General features: G+C 44.9%; 2 protein-coding genes across 2 annotated transcripts; both read left to right on the top strand.

The window, feature by feature from the left end:
* The first annotated feature begins 308 nt into the window (after positions 1–308).
* Positions 309–11,612, top strand: LOC115905364 (nucleolar RNA helicase 2-like). Its single transcript, XM_030951600.1, has 15 exons — positions 309–470; positions 967–1,236; positions 1,915–1,990; positions 2,698–2,876; positions 4,331–4,448; positions 5,305–5,490; positions 5,978–6,123; positions 6,829–6,978; positions 7,489–7,650; positions 8,368–8,487; positions 9,243–9,316; positions 9,500–9,659; positions 9,966–10,100; positions 10,479–10,523; positions 11,026–11,612. Exons 1-15 carry the CDS (start codon positions 366–368, stop codon positions 11,239–11,241), a joined length of 2,142 nt encoding a protein of 713 aa, XP_030807460.1. The 5' UTR covers positions 309–365; the 3' UTR covers positions 11,242–11,612.
* A 1,109-nt stretch (positions 11,613–12,721) lies between these two features.
* On the top strand, positions 12,722–24,558 carry LOC115905107 (nucleolar RNA helicase 2-like). Its single transcript, XM_030951200.1, has 15 exons — positions 12,722–13,127; positions 13,288–13,496; positions 14,629–14,704; positions 15,680–15,858; positions 17,045–17,162; positions 17,798–17,983; positions 18,631–18,776; positions 19,019–19,168; positions 20,016–20,177; positions 20,733–20,852; positions 21,320–21,393; positions 22,144–22,303; positions 22,903–23,037; positions 23,802–23,846; positions 24,314–24,558. The coding sequence occupies exons 1-15, from the start codon at positions 12,722–12,724 to the stop codon at positions 24,479–24,481; spliced, it is 2,334 nt and encodes a 777-aa protein (XP_030807060.1). The 3' UTR covers positions 24,482–24,558.
* The last annotated feature ends 337 nt before the right edge of the window (positions 24,559–24,895 follow it).

Below are 24,895 nucleotides of genomic sequence, written 5' to 3'. Positions count from 1 at the left end.
CCGTCAGCTCGTACAGCTGCCGGAGGTTTGCTCTGGGGATGGCAGGGCCCTGGCGGGGCCGGCGGGACGAGCCGAGCCCTCATGGCGGACCCGTCATGGCGGCCGCCCCCTCCCGGCATGCGGCGCGCGCGGGGTGCGCCGGGACTCGCAGTCCTCGCGTTATCCCCCGGGGCACGCCGGGAATTGTGGTCCCGCGCCGACGGCCGCCGGCGATTGGCTGCCGGACGGCGTGGCCCCGCCCCCGTGCTGCCGGATCCGCCGTCCATTGGCTGCCGGGCGCCGGGGCCGCTCGGAGCGTGACGCGCGGCGGGCGCGCGGCTGGTGCGGAGCGCGGCGTGGCGGAGCGGCGGCGGCGGCGAGCGGAGATGCCCGAGGCCACCCGGTGCAGCAGCAGCAGCGGGGCCGAGTCGGGCTCCGACTGCTCCATGGACACCGAGGGGGTCCCGGAGAGCGGCCGCCGGCGGCACAAGGTACCAGGGAAGGGCTCCGGGTACGGCCTGGCCGCGCCCGCCCGCTGAGGCCGGCGCCCGGCGAGTCCGGCCTCGGGTGGCGGCCGCCCGCACCGCCGGTGGCGCGGGCCGGGCCAGGCGTGCGCGGCGCGGCCGCGGGGCGGCCCCGGCCGGGCGGCCACGTGCGCGGGCGGGCCGGGCCGAGGCCTCGCCGCGTGTCGGGGCGGCCCCGCCGGGCGCGCTGGGCCTGCCGGAGCCGGCCGGGAGCCCGGGACGCCCCTTCCCCGGCACCCGGAGCGGGGCAGCGCCCCGAAAGCCAAGGCCCGGTTGTCTCGTGGTCGGTAACGTGTCTCCTGAGCGGCGGCGGCCGGCAGGGATCTGTTGCCTTGTGTCAGCCACCGCCCCCGTCAGTAACTAGAACGTGCACTTGAAGCTTTAACTGTTCTGCGCCCTCTTCTCTGTTCCGTGTCGCTTGGATCCACGAGCGTGTGTTTTCATTTGCTCTGTGCCTTGTCAGAAGGAGAAAAAGGAGAAGAAATCTAAACGCCGGGACAAGTTTCAGAGGGGAAAGACTCAGACAGATGACAGCGAGGAATCGGATGAGGAGCGTTATGCCCCGAAACCCAAGAAATCAAAGAGTGTCAGTAAACAGAACGGTCACACGAAAGAGGAGAGCCTGGAGAAATCGCGATTGTCCTCCTTTAGCAGCAAATCCTCCCGCAGAAGCCGGCAGAGTAGTTCCAGTGAAACGTCAAGTGAGAGCGAAAGTGAGAGCGAGCAGGACCAGGTAAAGCTCATGGCTGGTTTTAGCTGTAGGGATGTGTTAGGGCTTCTAAGTCCTGCATTAACACGGCCAAATTTAGAAGGGGTTGTATTCCATTCCCCCCCTTTTCCTAATCAGTCGAGAGTGCTGTAAAATGTCAAGATTTAAAGTTCTTGAATTGTTCAGTCTGCCAAGAATTTGCAAGAGTTTTGAATTATGAAAGTGCTGAGGTGTTGGATCAGTGCATCGTGGTTTCCTCACTTGAGCAGCCTGGTGCTGTGGGGCTGTTCTTGGACAGACAGAATGCACTGAGATAGAGTTAAACTATGATTCAGCATCACGGGGTGTATGTGATTTTTGGGGTTGTCCTGTACAGAGCCAGGAGCTGGGCTTGGTAATCCTTGTGGGTCCCTTCCAACTCATGGTATTCTGTGATTCTAATTCATTGTTTGCAGTTTTGGTTTGAGTGCTTTGCATTTACTGTGCTGTTAGATATGAAGCAGCCTTAACCTACAGATCACTTTTGCTAACTTTGTCCAGGTTTGAAATATGATGGTAAAAGAAAGAAAGCTCTTTAGCTGCAGCTGTGACACTGTCCCTGAAGAGTATGGCACCAATGCATGTGCTGAATTTACTTGGGTTACCTTGAATTTACTGACAGTCATGTGATATTCAGATGGTATATTATTTTTTACCTAACAGGAGTTGACTGGAGAACAGAAGGAGGGTGCTTTCTCCAATTTTTCTATTTCCAAAGAAACTGTCCAGCTTCTTCAAGGTAAGTTTCCTGGCAAGGTGTGACCATAGAATGTCAGTGATCTCTGTGTTTTTATGCTCAAACACTCTGTGTTGATCAATAAGCTTTGAGATGTGCTCTGTTCATGCCCATACAAGCAGGGATGCTGTGCAGCAGACATTGGTTGCCTGCTCTAAATACACCTTTGAACACACAGTTTCCTGTTTGCAGTGTTTTCCAGTTCAACCTTTGCAATGAAATTCTAAACTACACGAGCCAAGGGTAAAAAAAGATGTGTGGGAATGTTTCAATTAAAGGTTATTTTGGTGTGAATAAAGGAAAGCCAATTATATGTAGTATCTTTGGTGTTTGTTTATGCATGAATTGGTACGAATTAAGAACAGAAGGGGTTTTGAGGTGTGAATTACTTGAAAGGAAGAGGTTTTCACAGATAGCTAAGGAGTATTGCATAAATAAAGGCACAGTGCTGACAGTCTCTCATAAAGGCTGATAAATTCCTCTGTCCTAGCTAGCACTGTGTCTGGTGGGGTGAAGTGGCAGAATAAAATGAACAGTCCCAGGGCACTGTTTGCAGATGACTCATCTGATCAAATAAATCAGTGGAGGTGGTGATGCACTCCTGACTTACTTTAGAGTTGATGGGAGCTCTTGCAATGATTTCCACTGAAGAGTATGAAAGCACAGTTGTAAAATGACCATATTAAGGAAATCTCTTGAAATTGCCACAGCTCGAGGAGTGACGTACCTGTTCCCTGTGCAAGTGAAGACCTTCAACCCCGTGTATTCTGGCAAGGATGTCATTGCTCAGGCACGAACTGGAACAGGGAAAACATTCTCTTTTGCCATTCCCTTAATTGAAAAGCTTCAGGGAGACTCACAGGAAAGAAGAAGAGGCCGTCCACCAAAGGTAACAGTGCCTGGCTAGGATGGTGATTTGCTCTGTCTGACATCGAAATGATTCCGGGTATTTCAGGTCTGTGCAGGGCTAAGCTAACCCACATTAAAGGTGATTTGAAAGCTGTGTCCACTGCATCCTGTGCTGCCTTCCAGCCTCTGATGAAGAACAAGCAGCACAACAGCTCTATCCACTTGTCAGTTCCTTTTTCTGCCACAGGGAGACCAAAACCACAGGTGGACAATGTGTTCCTGTATAATTTTGCTCAGTCACATTACCAGTTCAGGGCTAGTGGCTCTTGGATGCTTATTTTTCTCCTAAATTGCTAACAGATTAGTTACTAATTGTAACTTGACAGCTTGATAAAAGCTGTCTACTCAAACATGTTTCTTTCTAAAACATGTAAACAGTGGGAAGTTTTAAAAATAGACTTCATTTTCACTAGGAACACCACCAAATGTTGAAACTTCTGCTCCAGGGAATGCAGATTTGTTATGAGCTGTGTTCATTCTGCTAAGAATACCACGTGTGGTTTTTCACTGAGTTCTTATGATGCCTCCAGAAAAACTAGTGAAGCCAAAGCTGAGCACATCCTCATTAATAATTTTTATCAGTTTGTTTCATCTTGTCAGTCATCTGACAGATCACCTGAAGTGCCTTCCAAAAGTAGCATTAGCAGGTTTGTGTGCATCTGCCCATCACATTGCTGGGCTGACTGAGAATGCTGTCTCTAGATTTGGCACAGTCTTTTGGAGAAGGAAGGGCTTTCTTCAAGGGAGGCACAAGCCTTGCAAAAGATTCCAGACCTCACTCTGCCATAATACATTGCTGCCTGCTTTTGGTAGTGGGTTTTGATGTTGGAGGAGGTACTGGGATAAGGATGTTAAGGTTCCTTTGTGAGGTGACTGATCCCAGGCTGGAGAGCAGTGCTTCAGTCACATTTTAAACACAATCATTTCATCTGCATGCAGGGAGGGCTGCATACTGCAAGAGAGGATGGCTCCCTGGGTGCCTCTGCAGGGCTGTGGATTAGCACAGCAGCTCTCAGGCTGAACATGTTTCCCTGAGCCACAGGGAAGCTGAGAGACAGCTGACAGCTCTTCCTTGCACCTTCTCACAGGACTGTGAAGGAAAAACCTTTTGTTACCCACGTCCTTCAGTCTTGTGTTCAAACAGCACATGTAGAGGAAAACTTGTAGCTGGTCTGTTCAGGAGCTAAAGTTAAATAAGATTTAAGTCCCTCGTATCCTGTTCAAAAAGAAGTTAGCCTGTCCTAAATGAGTATATATTTAACAGTTTAATGATGTTACAAGAGACTTGAGCAGTGTGTTTCTCCAGTGTGTTTCTCTCAAATTTTAAGAAGGTTTTTTTTTTATTTTACAAAGGCTCAGATCTAAATAAGTCTAGTGGTTTCTTGGCAGAAGCCATGCTGAGAAAACATCTGTTTTGTCTTTTTTTCTCTGCAGGTTCTAGTTCTTTGTCCAACAAGAGAGCTGGCAAATCAGGTTGCCAAAGATTTCAAGGATATCACAAGGAAGCTGACAGTTGGTTGTTTTTATGGAGGAACTCCCTATAATGGACAAAGTAAGTGACTCTTAGGACTAGTAATTTAAACATGGATTGACTGCCATATTTAAGAAGTGCAATTGGATCTTTCCAGACACACACTTATAAACTCAAGAGCTGGAGACTGTTCATGGGAAATTCAGCAGTTCAAAATGTATCTTCTTGTGGAGATAAATAGCTGTGGTTCACAGTTTTCATCTTTTTAGTGTTACTTATCTACTCATGTACCTTAAATTAAAGTGAAACAGAGTATGCTCTGTGTATGACCCATATCTGGGTTTGGGTTCTTGTAAAACCATTTTCATTTTAAAAGTTTAGTCTTACAGCTGTGACTGGGTATGTGTTTTTTTCATGTGATAAGGGATATGTAGAGGATTTGTAAAGTGGAGAAGAAATTGTTGTGATAGCATGATTTACTGCCTTGGTGGTTGTAAAAAAGGAATGAGAGTGAGCTCTTTCATTGTGGTACATCTTCAGACATTAGGGATGATTTTTTTCAGAACCTTAGGAAAGGAGTTGATTTCAGTAATTTTGATAGTTAAATCATTTTTTTAAAAGTCTCCAGTTAAAATAGATAATTTGGGAAGAGCTGACTATTTCTAAAGAATAATAAAAGAAGCTTACCCTTGCTTACTTTAAAGCACTGGGAGAGGGAAGGGTGGTAAGTTCTTCTTTTTTCCCTTCAGGAAGAGCAGTAGATTTTCTACCTTACATTTTTTTCCAGATTTTCTCTTCTGGATCCTAATTTGTTCTCACTTTTGTAAAGGAGAATACTTATGAATAGTTGAAGAAGCTGTTTAGTTATTACCATGTTTAACTGCTGCAGAGAGTGCTGCCTGGTTCACTGCTAACTGCTGTGTTCCCTGTTTGCCAGTTGACCTCATGAGAAGTGGCATTGACATTTTGGTGGGGACCCCTGGTCGGATCAAGGACCACCTGCAGAATGGCAAGCTGGACCTTACCAAGGTCAAACACGTTGTGCTGGATGAAGTTGACCAGATGCTGGACATGGGATTTGCTGAGCAAGTGGAAGACATTTTACGAGTTGCATACAAAAAGGGTAATCTCAATATTGAAACAAATAGTAAGAAATATTAGTAATAATTTAATTGGCAAAAATTCAGGTGTAAGGTGATTTTGTTTAGAAATGACTGAATATTATGCATTGTGAATATGTGGGAATCATTCACAGAACCTGTGCAGAGCTTGGAGTCCAGTACCTAGGGGTCTGTAAATAACTGTCTTTGGCACCTATCTTTAAGTTGTGCTTAGGCTTCTTCAAATTAAAAGGATCTAGCTTTTTACCCTTCTCACTACTTGAAAACAGACTGGTGTAACTTTTTCACAATCTTGAAATTATTTAGACTTTCTAGAATATTTTTTACCCCAGGTGTTGGTAATCCATAAATTTAAAAAGCTCAGTTGGCTTCTTTATGTTAGGTACTGATATTTATCCTCATTTTTAATCACCTATATAATCAACTTGTGTACATCCGTTAGGTGAAATATGTGAAGTTTGTGAAGCATTGTTCTGTTTTCTTGTTAAGATTCTGAAGACAATCCCCAGACTCTGCTGTTCTCTGCCACTTGCCCACACTGGGTATATGATGTGGCTAAGAAATACATGAAGTCCAGATATGAACAGATTGACCTTATTGGGAAAAGAACCCAGAAGGCTGCTACAACAGTAGAAGTGAGTAAGCTCTTGTGAAACGTTTTCAGGCTTTTTCCCTTTTCTGCTACAAAAGGCCACCTCTTCTTAAGGTGCATTATCACAGTGATGTTGGAAGTTGTTTTCAGAATTTTTTCCAAGCATAGGGCTCGTTACACCTGGTCAAGTTGGTTTTGGGTTTAGGATCTGTCTTCTCACATCACAGGTAGAGAGAAGATTTTCTTGTCAGTTTTGTGGATTTTCAGAGAAAAGCAGTACCTGAATTTATCTAAGTTGTTAGCAAAAGGCCCACATGAACATCAGCCTGCTGCTTTTAATTCTCCATGGACATCCTAGCTGGCTTGTGGTGTTCTGTATAAAAAATACTTTTTTTTCAAACTTCCTGTAGTATCTCACCTCAGTAGCCCTTTGCTTGCTGTGCAGTAAGTACCATAGCAAGATATATATTACATATATGGAATAAAATAAATATAATACATATATAATACATACATGCTAAAGGCCTGATTTTCTCTTACTGTAATTATTTTGCTGAACATTAGACTAATTGTGGTGGGCATAAATAAGAGCCTTATGGATTTTGGATGTTCTAGGATCGTGACTTAGCACATTTTCTCCATCAGGGAGCTGTATAACTCTTCACTGTTTCTGTAATTAACAGTTCCAAATGTATTTTAAAAGAATCTTAACTTTACAGAAGCTAATCACTGGAATTTTTTTCTGTAGCATTTGGCAATAGAGTGTCACTGGTCTCAGAGAGCTGCAGTTATTGGAGATGTCATTCAGGTCTACAGTGGCAGCCATGGGAGGACCATTGTCTTCTGTGAGACCAAAAAGGAAGCAAATGAACTGGCTCTGAATGCTTCAATCAAACAGGTATTTTATCAGGTGTATTAAGTAACAAAACCTGTCAGAGATGTATCAACCCCATGTTGATACCAGACCTATGCTGAGTAAGTTTTAAAGAGAGATTTTCAAAGTGCATAGGGCAGGCTTTTGTGTGTGGTCAGATAGGATTTCACTCTTTCTTGTAGACATGAAACAAAAATTGTAGATTACTATTTTAAACACGCCAAGCATTGCATAGGTGGTGTGGATAGCAAGTTAGGGCAGGTTTTTCCTATGTCACAGTAATTAGACATGAGCTGAGACACACATTGCAGTTCTGTTTTCCTGCCATTGTTAAAGGCCTTTGAGGTATATGAGTAAGAATTACTGAGTACATATTGTGAGACACCTAAAATATAAACTCAGGTAATTCAGTTCTTCTTCCTTACCTTGCCACTCAGTACCTGTCAAATACCAAGATTTTGTACCCAAAACTGACCATAGGATGGAGCACTGTCTTGGATTTTGGTATGGTTCTAAAATAATACTGTTTTTCAGGATTGCCAGTCGTTGCATGGTGACATTCCTCAGAAGCAGAGAGAGATCACACTGAAGGGTTTTAGAAATGGTTCATTTAAAGTTCTGGTTGCAACCAATGTAGCTGCCCGTGGTTTAGATATCCCAGAAGTTGACCTGGTTGTACAAAGCTCACCACCAAAGGTAGGAGACTGTTGTGTTGGATGTCTTGTAATAATCTGTAGTCTTGCTTTCAAGTGGTGTAATGCTATCAGCTAGTGGTATTGACCACACAGAGTTTATCAGCTTTGTTCTTAAGGGAAACATCCAGATATGTAGAAGTAGTATCTTCGAGGATTTTTTGGGAGTGTGTCAGTCCCTAGTATGTTTAAAGATTATTTCCTTAAAATGTCTTCATATGAGGCTGTTCAAAGCCTTCCTTGGCAACTGTGTGGTGATTGCAAGGCTGGGAGCAGTGGGAGGAATGATTCTCTTGAATGGGGCTGAATGTGAGGTGTGGACCACAACCGTGAGAACATTGGTGCTGAAATTAAGAGGGTTCAAAAGGAAAAATGTAATGTTTCAGTGAATATGATGTTAATACTTGCAAAAATGCTCCTGTGGATGTGCAGGAGGGAATGGGATTGTTGCAGAGGTACACACACTCCAAATGTGTGGTGATGCATAAAGAAAAGTTGATCCATGCTCATGGCTCTGCTTTTCAAGCCATGATTTCTAGATTATTATGGAAAAGCCTGTTTGGTCAATACTAGTGAAACAACATTTTCTGATTGAATTCTATGATGCACTTACTGTGCATTGTTCAGGCTTAACTGTAATGGCTGCTATGAGTGATGTGGATGCAATGAATTGATGAAATGACAGTGAATTAGGTGACTCACAGGCCCTCTGTTTCTGTAGGATGTGGAGTCCTACATCCATCGCTCCGGGCGCACGGGCCGAGCTGGGCGCACTGGGATCTGTATCTGCTTTTATCAGCGCAAGGAGGAGTACCAGCTGAGACACGTGGAGCAAAAAGCGGTACACTACAGCTTTCTTCTCACTGCAAGACTCTCATTTGTTCAACTGCAGATTGCAGTTTATAAAGCACCCAGAGGAGGTTTGGGTACCTTGAGGAGGGTGGCTGCAGTGTCAGTGTGCAGCAGGGAGAGCACTGCAGATTCTAGCACCCGCTCCTTTTCGGCAAATGCCACTTAGGTTGTCCTTGCGTAAATGAGAAACAACTCGCAGTGTTTCTGTGTGGTGTTCACCCTGGTTATCATCTGATCAGTGCTGTGCATATGTGCAGCTTTCCTGAGAACTGTTACTTGCATTTTTCCACTTTGTGAAGTGTTCTATATGCTAAATTCCTCAACAGTTATGTGGTTGTGAGGAGATGGTTTATTCCTGGCACATAAAGCAGTGTAACACTGAGACTAAGGCTCTGTAATTTGTACTTAAATCCAAATCTATTAGACTAAAAGTAGTAATTTAGAATTTGTAGGACTCTGTTTTCCCCAGAAATGTACCAAAGGTGGTTTCTGTTTTCAGTCTAAGATCACTGAGTCATTTACACTGATCTGGTGCATAAAACCTTCTAAGTGTTACTGTTTTCCTGAAAGCTTAACCGTACAATTTTCACTAGGAAAATTTAGAAATTAAAAGGTGAAAATAAGAAGAAAAATTACAGACTTAAATGCTTGTTGTGTTGGAGTTTAGCACTGCTTCTTTAGAACTGAATTATTTATGGTCTGCAATTTTTATTTGTCTTTTGTCTTTTGCCTTTTAAATTTCAGGGCATTACATTCAAGCGTGTTGGTGTTCCTACTGCAACAGACATAATAAAGGCTTCCAGCAAAGATGCCATGAGGTGTGTTTGGGACTCAAGCCCTGTTGTATCCTCGTGCCTTCTTCAGAAGGGCTGTTTGAATTATTCTTTACTATCTCTTTGAACTTCCTAAGCACTGTTGAAATCTTGGACTACTGTGATTTTTTTCTATTCCAGAGCCTACCAGTGTATAAATTGTTCATATTTTTTGCTTTAACTACTTAGGTGCCTGGATTCTGTTCCTCAGACTGCTATTGAGTATTTCAAAGAATCTGCTCAGTTGCTAATAAAAGAGAAGGGACCAGTTAATGCTCTGGCTGCAGCTCTGGCCCATATTTCGGGTGCTACTTCCATTGAGCAGCGCTCACTGCTGAACTCGGATGTGGTAAGGAAGGGGCTATGGCTTAATGCTTGTCTTGAAACTGCAAAGAAGCAACACACCTCTGTGTTGTGTGAATAGAGAATTATTTATCTCCTGACCATTTTGTTTAAGAACTATACTTAAGCTACTAGGAACTACTGATTTTGTTAAAAGCAATGATGTAGTGGCTGTAAGGATACCTGATGCCCTGTCACAGTACCTACTTGAAGATTTAATTACTAAACTGTAAATTGGCAGGTTTCTCCTGTCTGATATATGTGCTGAAGCTTATTCCTCTGCCTGAGTGGAGCATGCCCCGTTTCTTTTTAGGGATTTGTTACAATGATACTACGCTGCTCTGAAGAAATAAGCAACATGAGCTATGCCTGGCGAAGGCTGCGAGAAGTGCTGGGTGATGATATTGATCGGAAGGTGAACAGGATGTGTTTCCTCAAGGGAAAAATGGTAACTTTCTGGTTTGTTTCTTTGATACTGGGCTCTTCTGATTGCAGCCTTTTCTTAGCAATTGTCAGGGGGCTGTTTGGTCTTTTTCTCTATTCCAGGCACTGTTGATGCTGGGCCTCAGTCTGTTTTTTTAGTGCTTAGGGCTCTGCTGGCATGCTCAGGAGGTAGGATAATGCATGGCTATGGGGATAGCAGAACAGGTACAAGGTATGAGGTGTGTTAACTCTGCCTTAATGACAAAACAGAGAAGCATTTCTTAGGACAGTCAGTTGTAAAAGTGCCTGCCTGTCAGGTGTAGAATTGTGGGCTCTGTTGTTTATAGTTGCAGTCACTTAAAATGCTTCCCTTGTATGCATTAAAATGATTCTTTCTTCTTAGGGTGTGTGCTTTGATGTTCCTGTGGCAGAGCAAAAGGACATAGAGGTACGTGCATTGCAAATTCTGGGTGCAGCAGGCTGAAGGTGAAGCTGGCTGGACTGGGTTAGACTGAAAACATTATGTAGCCTTCATCCTGCCTTTCCTGGTGGCAAGAGGGATTGCTAGGAAGGAATTGAAGAACAGAACAAGCTCACAGTGTTCCTTTTCTGAGGCATTCCCCTGTGACCAAAAGTCTGTAACTTGAAACTTTAGCACTGAGAAAAGTGGTGCTAGATTCGTCTTTGTAGGCAGCAAGTTTTATTCCTCTTTTCTGTATTCTCTGCCTCTGATTTTCACCCAGAATTCTCTCCACAGTAAAGTGAATTCAGATTTTTTGCTTGGTAGCCATTAGTATAACCAAAATTATTGATCCCTTCAGTTAGAAGCTTGAACTCCATACACCAGTTCACAATTTTACCTTTTCAGTTGGGCAGATTTAATTATTATTACATACCCTGTATTTGTATTCCTAGAATTTAACTTGCTGTGTCTGACTCCATTGCCACAGGCAAGGTGGGAAGATTCAAAGCACTGGCGTTTGTGTGTGGCCACTGAATTACCAGAGTTGGTCGAGTCTGCACGAGGAGGAGGAGGAGGAGGGAGTGGCGGAGGGAATGGCCGAAGCTTCTCCAGCTCCAGGAACGGTCGGCGTGGTGGCTCTGGTAGAAACAGGTTTAGGAGCAGAGGCCAGAAACGAAGTTTCAGCAGAGCATTTGAACATTAACTTCAACAACCCAGAAATGAGAAGAAAATGGGACTGAAGTATTTTATATTACATTACACTAGGCTGTTTCTGTGTGTTCGTACCATTGGAGAAAATACTTCATTAAGATTTTTTTTTTCGTCAGTACTACTTTGCTCATAAACAAGGTTCTGTTCATTAAAAAAAAAAAAGTACAAAGGAAAAAACCCCAAAAAACCTGCAAGAAAAAAAAAATTATTTTCTTTTGTTTCTCATATTGCTCTTTGAATCTTTCCACAATATGTCTGTTGCGTTCAAAACTGTAGCCTGGTTCACTGTATAATACATAGATCTGAATTGCTGCTCAAACCTGTACATTTTCTGATAAAATTAAATATTATTTTACAACTTCATATATTGTTGTCACGTATTTGAAGCAGTATTTTGCAGATGGAGATGTCGGGAGGATTGGGGAGCGTGGCAGCAGGAGAAAAGAAATCTGGAAAGAAAAATCCATTTGGTTTTCATTTTGTGGATTTGTAATGAAGCTCTTCTTTCCCTAAAACATAGTAGTTTTTGGTTTCTATCCCAAGTTATTGCTCCTTATTAAAATGGAGGTAGGAAAAGCAGTTTCCAAAGCATGAGGGGAAGCCCCCTGAGGAGCAGGACCTGTGAGGGAGACCCTGTGAGAGTGTTGCAAAATCTGGAATATGTCAAGATTATCACATAGGTAAGGATGTTCTTCAAGGTAAGATCTTTGAATGTTTTCAAGCCTGATCAGTGGAATGAATAGCAGCAGCCCTTACTCGAGGACATCGTGGAGCTAACAAGCTTTAAGGATAAAGTGCATCAGTATGTTGATGTATATATCTATGTATACAGTGTTGGGCTGGCAAAATACTCAAGGTCCACGTATCCTATGGGTGAACTATGTTTCAGTATTGTAACTAAAAATCAGAGCTATGGGTCAGAAAGGCGCCTACCTGGGGGGTCAAGGCTCTTTTCCCAAGCATGTGGAGACGTTATCTGGTATTACTTAAGTTTTATGGAAAGAAATAACCAATCCCTATGGAGGGGCTGTGCTGGGCACGTTCCTAACCCTGAATTTCTGTGCATTAGTGATGGTGGTGCCACACTTGTGCAACGCCACCGAGCACCCGGCCTTGCACAGCTCCGAAATCCATAAGGTCTCTCAAGAGTGCGGCATTATCGGCTTGTTGCACACCGGGGAACGAGCCCGGTTTGGCGGGCAATGAGGGAAGCCCCGTGAGGGGAGCTGTGTGGAGAGGACCGTGAGGAGCGGTCCGTGAGGGGAGCTGTGTAGAGCGGACTGTGAGGAGAGGTCCGTGAGGGGAGCTGTGTAGAGCGGACTGTGAGGGGCGGTCCGTGAGGAGAGCTGTGTGGAGGGCACCGTGAGGGAAGCTCTGTGGAGCGCTCCGTGCCAGAGCTCACGGTGGCGGAGGAGCTGACGGAAGGCCGGGGGGCGGCGCGGCGGAAGGGGCGGTGCGGGCGCGGCGGCCGCATGGGGGCTGTGTTGGGTCGGGCGGCGCGGCTCGGGCTTCCCGCGGCGCGGGCGGCGGCGGTCCCGGCCAGCGGCGGCGGGCGGCGGCTGGGCTGGCTGTGCGGCGCCGGGGCGGGCCCGCTGCTGCCGCTGCTGGCGGCGCTGCCCCGCGGGCCGGCCCGCCCGCCTCACTTCCTGCGCGCCGGGGCGGGGCGCGCGTCCTGGGGCTGCCGTGCGGAGACCGGCCCCGCCACTGGCAGTGGTACCAGCGCTGCCGCCGCGCACCTGCCCGGGGAGCAGCCGGCAGCCATGCCCGCCGCCGAGCCCGAGCACAGCCCCGCCGAGCCCCAGGCGCCGGCCGCCGCGGAGTCGCTGCGACGCGGCCGCCGGAGGAAGGTCAAGGTGGGAGCGCCACGTGCAGCCGCGGGTGCGGCCATTTTGTACGGGCTTGGGGGGCTTGAAGGCGGCTGGGGCGGGCAGGGGGGGAAGGGGCTCCCTCCCTCCGTGTGACCGCGGCTTTCCCGCCGCAGGAGGAGACGCCGGGGAAGAAGGTGAAGCCGCAGGTAAAGGCGAAGCGGCGCGGTAAGGCCGAGGCCGAGCAGGCGCAGCCCGAGGAGAGCGGGCTGAGGGACGACGACTTCGACCCCCCCGTGCCCAAGAAGACGAAAAAGTCAAGGAGAAGAGGAACGGCTTGGTAGGAGAGAGCGACGCGTCCCAGCAGGCGGTGAAATCTGCCGCCGCTGTGAGCGGCAGCGTGACATCCCCGGCTGCCCCGGAGCAGGACAGCGACGCCGAGGTAGGGATGCTTTGCCGGCAAAGCCTTTGTCTTGGTTAATTAACGTTCTGCTAGTAATTAGTGGGCTGAGACTTGAGTTGTGGGACGGTGTGGGAGCACGAAGCATCTGTCGTAGGCACATTGTGCCGCGGCCATGCGCCTGTTCCTGGGCATGGGGAATGCCGGGCATCCCGCCTCCCATCCCGCCCGGCATCCCGCTTCATCCGCCTCCCATCCCGCCCGGCATCCCGCTTCATCCCGCCCCAACCCGCCCGGCATGCCGCTTCATCCCGCCTCCCAACCCGCCCCGCATCCAGCTCGGCAGCGCTTGCACCAGCACGTGGGAGCTGCTCTCCACGTGCTTCCCCCTCCCGGTAAATCCCGAGCGGGTACGTGTCCTGCAGGGAAGGCGGCTGGCCCGGGAGCAGTTTCTATGCGTGCTGCTTTTCGTGTCACGGCTTGTTGGTGTCCCACAGCACAAAGGTTTCTCCCCGCTGCACAGGCAGCCACGGTCCAGAAACGTGCTGTGCTTTGTGTTGGCTTTTTCCTCTCTGATGGCAGCGCCTTAGAAGAGGAATTGGCCAAGTGTTCTGTAATGGAGAGCCACAGTTATGCTCATTAATCCACACTTCTCACCCAAACGTGCAGGGGCCTCTCTGTGGGTAGTTTTGTGTCTAAGGTGGGAACATGAATCTAGAGAGTGCTTTTTGTACCTCAGGTGTAACGATGTGACCTCTTGGATCTCTGAAGTAAAAGCCAATTTTTGTGTTTTGAGTATTTACTCACGTGTAAAGCTCTTTGCATAGTGTAACACGTAGAGGGAAAGTCCTGCTTTGCACAATGAATTGTGACACCAGATATGTTTTGTTGTGAAAAACAGTTTTCTCGTGGTTTCAGTGGACTTTAATTAAGATTTTTAACAAACAGTTTCCGTTTCCTGACTTGCCAAGCATATATGTACAAGTGCCTACATCAAAAGGGTTTTCTTTTTCATTGAATAGAAAGAAGGTAACTGGTTAAATTGTGGTTGTAAAGCAAATGCACAGCTTTTATTGAGTAGCTGTGTAGGGTATGTTCTATGTGTTCTGTGCTCATCTTGGAGGGATACTAAGTATTTTTTCTGTTTGTTTTTTGGTTTTCTTTATCATATTAGGAGCTGACAGAAGAAGCAAAAGAAGGCGCCTTCTCTAATTTTCCTCTCTCACAAAACACTATCAACCTTCTCACAGGTTAGTTCATGCAGTAAAAGACATTTCTGTAAATGTTTGGTCAGAATTGTGCTCTGTTACTTGCATAAGCCAAGGGTAAATACTCCTAAATTGTGTTACATTTGTATGGTAAGGATGGCATGAGCAGTCACTGTGGATTCAGAGAATCTGCTGTTGTTAGTAGATAAAAAGTTTTCTGGTTTGTTCAATTTCAGATGCCTTAATATGAGATTATTCTTCATGGAGTGGTTATTCCTAGATAGACATTCTAGAGACACATTTCTCATCAGCATCATTCTGTATATATTTACTTCTGTTCCTGGGTCTCTTTTCTACAATATTGCTTCTTAGACAAGCCTAATGGAGTTTTGTGTATGAAGAATATTTGCCTTGTGTGAACAGATTTTCAATTCTTAAAACAGATTGTTTATTCTCATAGATAGTTTGGGGCATTTTCATCTCTCTTTGTGATTAGTTTTGTTGAGGAAGTAATTGCTGTAGGGTTCTTGTCCCCTGTGTTGGGTAGATGTGCAATTCTTGTCTGTTGGAAAATATTCTCTTTATTGCTTTATGTTTTCCTGCTCTGAAGTTTCTTTTGGATGGCTTGTTTCACTTCCACTGTGCAAAATCTCTTTGAAGTTTTAGAATATTTTGAAACAAACTTCATTGCCTTCTTGCCTTCAAAACCCAGATACACTTGAGCTGTATCAGAAAAAACATGTTGGGTTTTTTCCTTCATCTCCTGTTGTCTTAAACTGTACATAACAAAAAAGACTGTATTTCATCGTGGCTACTCAACACTCACTATGTGGGTGGAACATCTTTTGATCTAGAGTAGGAATAAAACACAAAGATACGTGGTTTTCTTCTAAGTTGCAATTTCTGTTGTGTGCGGGGTTTGAGGTGGTGTGGCCTTTCATATTTGGGCAATTTCTATATGAGGACTTCTCACTGTTAGTTCACCTTTTAGTGAAACCTCTTTCAATTATCTTACAGCTCGAGGTATAAAATACCTGTTCCCTGTGCAAGTGAAGACTTTCCAGCCCATATATGATGGCAAAGATGTAATTGCTCAAGCTCGAACAGGAACTGGGAAAACCCTTTCCTTTGCCCTTCCACTGATTGAAAAACTCCAGAGTGTCTCACAGGATGGGAGAAGAGGCCGTGCACCAAAGGTAACTCACACTTCAGGGCTTGCACCAAAACCTTAGAGCATGGCAGGTTTTGAAAGTGATTTTACTGTTGCTTTGGGATATTCTGTTGGGGACTTATTTGTCCTTTACTGGTTTATGTAACAGCGAATGCTTTGCTCAGATCAGGAGATAGAGTGTGACAGAGTTTAGCAGCATCACAGTAATGACACACTTGGTGTTTGGGGTCCCCTGTGTTTGGGCAAACAGTCAGGGCACTGCAGCAGGAGCTCCCACGCTGCTGTCCTTGGGCACATACAGCATGCAGCTTTGGGCTTTGGTCCCCTGCCTCTTCTGAGGGGGTGTTTGAGTCACCTGGATTGTCCCTGTTGCTGAGGTTGTTTCTCACTGTAAATTCCACGGTGATAACTGAAGGCTTTTGGGGTTTCCCCCATATCTGGATCCTCAGGAGATGCAAGTGGAGTTTACCAGGGATGGAGTTGGTAACCTGATGTCAGTGATCAGATACCTGTTCCCATGCTTTGCAGTGCATGTATTTATCATTAGGCTGCAGAACTATATACACTCTACAAATTCATTGCTTTATCTGTTTATTTTATTACCTGTAAAGGCGATGTAAATTTTAAAATCTTACTGCCTGAAAGATCTTAAGAGATTAATTCAGCTCTTTGTGCTACTGGTTCGTTCTTAAATGTTGGGGGTGTTTAATTTGTGTTAGACTTAAGTGCCTCTCCCTTTTTTATTTAAACGAAAAGAGGGAGAGGGGAGGGGTAGATACTGGAGGAAGGCAGGTTGATGAAGAAAAGGAGAGATGTATGTCTGGAATGCATCATGCTATGTATGCATCTTTTAAAATCCAGCTACACCAGATTTAGTGGCTGTTCCTACCCTTTAACATAGAGCTCCACCTTCGTTACCTTGGTAATGTTGCTGAAGTGTCTTTTACCTGACTTTAACATTAGAAAGAAAATTACTGTTGTTCTAGTCTTGGTTATCTTGTAGCACTTTCCCTTGTTCCCTCTTGCTGGCTCTGAGGCTCCTTGTGGCAGGGAATATTCATGTTGCTGGGATGGTGGGAAGCTGTGGGCACGTCTGCAACAAGTGTAGAATGAAGATGGGAGTGCAGGCTGTTTGACATGAAGTAAATTCTTTTCTCCTACACCTTCTTCCAAGCACAGCTGCATTTTTGTCTGTTTTTCTCTCCCTTCAGGTGCTGGTTCTTGTTCCAACCAGGGAACTGGCCATTCAGGTAGCCAAAGACTTCAAGAATTTCACAAAGAAACTGTCAATTGCTTGTTTTTATGGAGGAGCTCCATACAAAGAACAGCGTAAGTAACTGCCAAGGAGTTACTAATGGATTGGAGCTGACTTTCTCCAAATGCACTCCATAAATGGGCTTTTTGCCCCCTCAGACTTTGAGTTCGGTCCAGGAACTCAATTGGTGTGGCTTTCAAAGGAAGCACACAGCCTGGGTTGAGTTATTTTAGTTCCAGTAAATCTTTAGGGAAAAGAATGGCTGTGGTTCTGTGAAGTGTCTAGTCCTGTTAATTTCTTCTTTATTGTGTTTTTTTGTGGTAATAGACCAGGACTAGGTGACAGTGCGCAGAAAGGGGAGAGCTGTGTATGTGCCTGTGGCTCTGTGTGTCTCTAGAGGTAGCTGTGACCAAGTTTAGCTGGAAAACAGAAGTATTTCCATGTAGTAGAGCTCTGCAGGTTTCTAATGTCAAATGATTGTTGCTTGGAGATTGGTGTATTTCCTGTAACTTCAGTGAGGTTTGGCTGGTACTCCTGACAGAGCAGCTAGGACTGCAGTTAACTTCTGTGTCTGTTACTTTGGAGGTTGTGCTTTTATTCTGAGCTTAAAGGGCAGCAGCTTTTTGCTTCTGAAATGAGAAATGTTGCTAACTTTTTATCATGTTGTCTCTTAGCAGTCTGACACTGTCCTTGTTTCTCTGTCTTCCAGTCGATGTCCTTAAAAGTGGCATCGATATTCTGGTGGGAACTCCTGGCAGGATCAAAGACCACGTTCAGAACAGCAAGCTGGAACTTTCCAGTGTGAAGCACGTTGTTTTGGATGAGGTGGATCATATGTTGGACATGGGCTTTGCTGAACAAGTGGAAGAGATCTTGGGATCATCCTATAAGAAAGGTGAACTGAGACGTCAGGGGAGGAATAGGGGGCAATGTAGAAAACACAGTTATGCTGCTTTAGAAACTTCTGGTGCACCTCTAACCTAAAGTCTCTGTGTGATGCTAGAAAAGGGGAAGGTAGAGTTGGAAAAGGTTCAAAGAGAGGTGACAGAAGGCTGAAGGGCTGGAGTGGCATCTCTGGAAGGAGTAGAGTGAAAAAAGGGAAAGCAGCAAACCCAACTCCCTGATCCCTAGTGCTCCTTGTTCTGAGTGAGGTGATTTGAGCAGAGGGTTGGGGTTATGGTCTGTCTTGTCACCACACAAAGCTGACAACGAGGGAATATTTGCTCTTGTCTGATGTAGTGGGTGTTCAGCAAAGCTGTCAGGTACCAGGTATGGCGCAGGAGGAGGTTATTTTAATGTGTGGAACTCCTGGCTACATTTCACTGGTGCCAAAGTTTTTGAAAAGGTTTGAATTATTAGAAATAGAAATCACTATGGCTTTGGAAGCCATGAAAAGCTGACTGCTGGCAGTGTTCCTTCACATCTTGTACAGACTTAGTGCACCCAGAAACCTGTCAGTGTGAGAGCAACTCTTGCTCTTTTATCAGTTTTTAAGTGTCAGGGTGTGTTGAGATACCTGAAGTCGATGGCCTTTCCTTGCAGGCTCCGAGAACAACCCGCAGACGCTGCTCTTTTCTGCAACTTGCCCACGATGGGTTTATGATGTAGCAAAAAAATACATGAGAGCTGAGTATGAACAGATTGACCTGGTTGGGAAGAAGACTCAAAGGACAGCCACAACTGTGGAAGTGAGTTCTGCTGCAGGTCCTGAGAGCAAGTGGCCTTGATAAAATGGGTTATGCTTTGACTTATAAACGGGTGTGTGGAATGACTTTTCACATGGTTGACACATGGATTTTTGTAAGCAAAGCTTTCATGTGGGACCTGTCATTTGCAAGCTTAAAAAAATTAAAATGCTTTTTTTGTTCATTTTGTCTGTCCTGTGCGTGGCTTAGATTTAACATAGGTTTCTTCTTTCTTTCCCAAACAGCACTTGGCCATACAGTGCCGCTCATCTCAGAGGGCAGGAGTTCTTGGGGACATCATCCAGGTCTACAGTGGCACCCATGGGAGGACCATTGTCTTCTGTGAGACCAAAAAGGAAGCAAATGAGTTGGCCATGAATGCTTCTCTCAAACAGGTACTGGGGCTGAGTGGAGAGCAGTGGTTGGGATTGCCAGGGGTGGAATGCCCTGAAATAAATAGCGGGTTGCAGCTCTGTGGAGAAAATTGTTTCTGTGCGTGGTTTTAACGCTTGTGAAAGCTGTTTCTAAAAATTCAACTTTGAAGTTAAAATCTTGACACAGATTATGAATTTATTCCTTTGGCTTTAAAATAGTGCAGGACATGGATCAATAAGAAATATACAGCCTATGCTGAATAACCAAGAGATTGTAATAATTGTAAGAAACAGGAGCTGGTGTAGTGGACACGTCCCATCTCATATTAGTGTGCTTTTGGATTCTCATCTCTTAATGGCATTTGGCCTTTGAACAGTCATTCAGGAAAATCCAGCCAATATGGTAGAATGAAATGCCTTGTTGCCCTTGGAAGGTTTGCCAAGGTTTGTTTGGAACGCAGGTGATCTGTTGAGCAGGTCTTCTCTGTTTGCTTGAATTACTGCCCTTTTTCTGAATGTGAGGAAAAGTGCTGCATATTTTTCAGAGAAAATCCTGTTTGATACTAAGTGCTGATTTATGGAGAGCAAACAGTGGTGGGAATACGTGGTTTGCCTGGTATTAGAGAAGTCTCATGTACCATCCCCATTCAAAACTTGCAGCAATAATTTCTGCCTGTTGGCCATGCTGCTTTCACAGTAAATCCCAGAGAAGGATCCAACAAAGGAGGATGCTTTGTATTCCTTTGGTATCAGCTATGTAATTATTTTCTGTTGCTCTGCACAGTGTTTTGGGGTTGGCAGTTAATCTTTAGATGCTGCAGCCTAGACTCCCATTAAATGTCATGTTACTGGCTTGTTTTACTGACAGGATGCCCAGTCCTTGCATGGTGACATTCCACAGAAACAGAGAGAAATCACATTAAAAGGCTTCAGAAACGGTGTGTTTGAAGTGCTGATTGCAACAAATGTAGCTGCCCGTGGTTTGGATATTCCTGAGGTTGACCTTGTTATACAGTGCTCACCACCAAAAGTAAGTCATTAGAGGAAACTAAAATTGGTTAAACTTTTTTTGCTGCCAGAATGATGAAACAGAGAAATAACCCACCAGAAGTGTGTTCTATTCCAATTAATTTTTGAATTAATGAATTTTTTGTAAATGCCTGGCTTAAAATTTGTAGTTACAGTTTTACAGTTTGAGTTTTGATTGAAGTCTTGGGTTTTGTTTACTCTGGAAACTCATTAGATAGGTTTTGACATTGTGAACGTTTCCTGAATTATTTTTGGATGTTGCTGAATTTCATAAAAATCCTAAAATATTTCTGCTGCTTTTTTCATCTTTTGAAACTCCAGTGGAGCTTTTTATTTAAAAAACTTGAAATGTCTGTCAGCAGTGTTTGTTAAAGCTGAGCAGCCTACTTTGGGTAGGGGAGCACATGCAGACCTGAGTGGTTTATTGTAGGTTTGGGTATAAACACATAATATGTCATTCCATAGGCTTCTGAATTTGAGTTTAGCTTGTGTTTAATGTGAGATGTCAGCATTTTAAATAACACAAGGTTTTCTCACACTGCCCTGAATTTGGAAGGATGTGGATTCGTACATCCATCGCTCTGGGCGCACAGGCCGAGCGGGCCGGACCGGCATCTGCATTTGCTTGTTTCAGAGAAGAGAAGAAGATCTGCTGAAACAAGTCGAGCACAAAGCGGTGAGTTGTACCTCAGAGCTTGCTTAAGAAAATTAATCAGCTCCTAAAAGGACCCTGCCACCCTTAGACTTGGTAATCGTGGGTTGCTGAGTCCAGAACGGGAGTCTCCAGTCCATAAAGGAGTAGGCCTAAAGTGCTGATATTTGATGTTTGTAAATGCTTCTGTGTTGGGCTGTTCTTGCATTGCCTGAGTTTTCCCATGCTGGCAGTCCTCTGTGGATGTCAGCAGGCTGGCTGGGACAGGAGTGCCTAAGGCAGACCTTGCCTTGCATCACAATCTACATTGGAGTAAAATAGCTCCAGATAACAAAGCTGGGAACTTAAAAGCTTTATTTTAGCTTTAGAAATGACTTAGCAAAGAGTATGTTGATCTTGCAAACAGTAAGTAGAGATCTCAGTAATGTGATTTAGGCAGGATTGAATTGTAGTTTGCTGAAAATACCTTTAATTTGTTTCCTTGATTTCAGGGTATTACCTTTAAGCGTGTAGGCGTTCCCTCTGCTACAGATGTAATTAAAGCTTCAAGTAGTGATGCCAAAAAGTAAGTTTATTTGGTTGTTCTTAAAAAACGTTTAGAGATGATGTTGCTCTAGATGCTTAGAGCTTAATGCACAGTTTTAAGGGGTCAGGCCTGTATGTGAGCATGGCTTTGCCTGTGTTGTAGAAGTCAGCTGCTCTGTGTATAGACAACATAAGATGGTATCAGTAAATCTCTGTGTGCTGAGCACAGACCTTTTCATAGAACATAATGTTCTCTAAGTTTTCGCAAAAAATTAACCTTTGTTTATAAAATCAGAAATCGGTGACAGAAGAGGGAAGTGCTGTCATGAGGGGAAACTGATTTTGTCTGCTCAGGTGACATGGTGGAAGCAGCGTGCAAAAAGCAATACTTGGTGTAATGAGGAGTTACTCTGCAGTAGTGAGGGTGTTTTAGCCCTGGCTTGTGTTTCCTTGTGTTATTTCTGAGGGCTGTGGCTTTTATTCCATGCAGCTCTGTTTACATTTGCTGCCCCTGTGGTGGAAGTTGCCTTGAAGCAGGTTATTATAATTAGTGAGCATTTGACCAGTATAAAGCAATGATGAGAATAGGGTTGGGTTCACTGTGTCCTGAAAAATGATGGGGGGAGCTGTTGTACCAGAAATAGCATTACAGAAGTAGCTGTTCTTAGTTTCCTATCTTTTTTCTCCACTGCCCTTTTCAGAAATAACCAATTTAGGGTATGTCTTGAACATGGCTGCACTTCACAATGGCCCTTTCTTATCTCTTTAAACCCATCTTGTAACTGTGTAGGTTGCTGGAGGCTGTTCCTCCCTCTGCAGTGGACTACTTCAGAAAATCAGCTGAAGAGCTGATAGATGAGAAGGGGGCAGTGGCTGCCCTGGCTGCAGCCCTGGCACACATTTCTGGGGCAGCTCACATCCAGCAGCGCTCCCTGCTCAACTCGACAGCTGTAAGTGATGATGCACCCCTGGTGACAAGGATGGATGCATGAACTGTTTGTGTCCAGGCCATGTGTGGCATCTCCTTCCCAGGCTTTTTCAGCCAGGTTTCTGAATAGCTGTTACCCCCCAGGCTCCTGCTGTGTTGCTTGTTCCTTACCTGAAATCAGCTCTTCCCAGGAGAAACTTAAAATCAGTCAGTTTTCTTGTGATGAAAATTAAAAGAATTTCTCCAGAGACTGAAGTGATAGAGGACTTTGATGCTCTAAGAGAGTTTAACTAATGACATTTTGCAATTAATGGCATTTTACAAGCAAATAGATTAGTTTGTGCTATTGTAGTTTCCTCCTTATCAAGAATCTTGATAAGAATCTTCTACATTTGTCATATTGCAAGCATTGCATGTAATTGCCTGATCTCAAAGAGATCCTGACTGAAGGAAAGTACAGCACTTCCGTTTTCTAATGCATTTATGGAGGATGTGGCCCAGGTCATGGTGTGGTAACCCAGTTTTGCAAGAACTGTGGTTCTTGTATCAGTTTGGAGATTTTTGACCTGTTTTCTAGCAGCAGGTTTAGCCTTGTTTAACATTTTTCTCTGTTTCCTGCAGGGCTTTGTGACCATGGTGTTGAAGTGCTCAATAGAGATGCACAGCATGGGCTATGCCTGGCGGGGGCTGAAGGAGCAGCTTGGCGAGGAGGTTGATAACAAAGTGTCTGCCATGCGTTTCCTCAAGGGCAAGATGGTGAGATGGCCCAGCCCTGGCAGTGGGGGGATGTGGGGCTTTGTGTGTTCACATGTCACCAGTTTGTGCAGGGACTGAGGCTGGAGTGCTGAACTGCTGGTACAGAATGTTGCTGCTGCACTATCCCTACTCAAACTCATCTCTCAGGAAATGATAACCTATCTTTAATATGCTGTTTATGCATATGCTATTGGAAAAAAAAAAGGCTTTGATATTAGTTGAGTGCTTTAAACAGTTACTAGAGACATTATTCCTAAATGATAATGGAGGAATTGCCTCCTAAAAAAACACATCAGAAATAAATATATGTCACAGACATGTTTCATGAAAAATCCTTTCCTTAGGATTTTTTCTCCTGAGAAGCTGAGAGGCCTCAGGAACAAAATGTCAACTATGGTTATCTGCTGCTGTGGAATGCAACAGGTGCATCTGTGATTGGTCTCACGTGGTTGTTTCTTATTAATGACCAATCACAGTCCAGCTGTCCAGGCTGTCTTGGTCAGTCACAAGCCTTTGTTAACATTCTTTTTCTATTCTTAGCTAGCCTTCTGATGAAATCCTTTCTTCTATTCTTTTAGTATAGTTTTAATATAACATATATCATAAAATAATAAATCAGGCCTTCTAAACATGGAGTCAACATTCTCATCTCTTCCCTCATCCTCAGACCCCTGTGAACACCATCACAATTATATAGTGGGATTGGGTATTGAGGCCTTTATTCTTTCATTGTAAATTTGTGCCTTTTTTTGTTTGTTTTTTAGGGCGTGTGCTTTGATATCCCAGTTGATGAGCTGAGTAGTATACAGGTATGTTTGTGTAGCCAGAGCTGGCTTTAAAACCTGGTGATTTGGAAATTGGCAACTGTTGTATAAGATTGAGTGTGGGGTGGTTAGGGAGGTTTGTGGTTTAATAAGGATTTTGCATAGGCAACAGAGTGATTAGAAAGAACACAGCATAATCATTAGAAAATACCCTGCTATGCCTCTTCTCATTTCCCTTCCCATGATACTACCTGATTTCATTAAACAAAATTCTGTGGTCTTTGGCTAGTCTGTGTTTTGGCCTCTCCAGTTTTCTGTTGACTTCATTCCCCCTTGTCCCTTGTGATTATTTATCCTTTGTCACAGGGCTGTGAGTGTCTCCCAGGGTGGATTTAGTGGTCTGTTTTGGCAGGGGTGGGGTTTGTCTGGAATGCCTTTGCATTCAGTGTTGCTTCAGGTGCCTTGCACACCCCTGCAGCACGTGAAGCGTGGTTGCATTGCTGTGCTTTCAGGAGCAGTGGAGGGACACGCGGCGCTGGCAGCTCTCGGTGGCCAGCGAGCTGCCTGAGCTGGAGGAATATCCCCAGGAGGCAGCACGAGGCTTCTCCAGGTTCGGGAACAGCAGGCAAGGAGACTTCAAGAGAAACAGCTGGTTCAAGAGTGGAAATCGGGGACTTTAACAGAGCACTCGATTGACCTCCGCTACAGATAACGGGACTGAGCTGAATTTTATGAGGCAGTAAAAGCCTGTTAGACACTCCTCTTTGTCTTTATTCCTTGATAAAGCAGCCTGGTTTTGAGGATGGCAAAAAATCACGTTTGCTGAAGTGACTGGGTGTTGTGGGAGATTTTTTTTCCTGCCCAGCAAAGTAGCTGCTGCCTGTGAGGGCATCTGTGACCCAGTGGATGTGCCTGGAAACTCAGCCCTGCGAGGGAACAGAATTCATCCAAGCACGGATAGTGACCGTGAGGCAAGGGAACTCCTTGCCCCTTCAGCAGCGCTAAAAAATCGGGTTCTGAAATAAATTTTTTTCAGAAAAATTGTACATCGCGCCCTGAGCGCGGTTTCTCGGGAGTGCCGGGGCTCGGGGTCC

This window comes from Camarhynchus parvulus, chromosome 6 (assembly GCF_901933205.1).
Source record: "Camarhynchus parvulus chromosome 6, STF_HiC, whole genome shotgun sequence".
Classification (NCBI taxonomy): Eukaryota; Metazoa; Chordata; class Aves; order Passeriformes; family Thraupidae; genus Camarhynchus; species Camarhynchus parvulus.
This window is presented reverse-complemented; position numbering and strand designations above follow the sequence as displayed.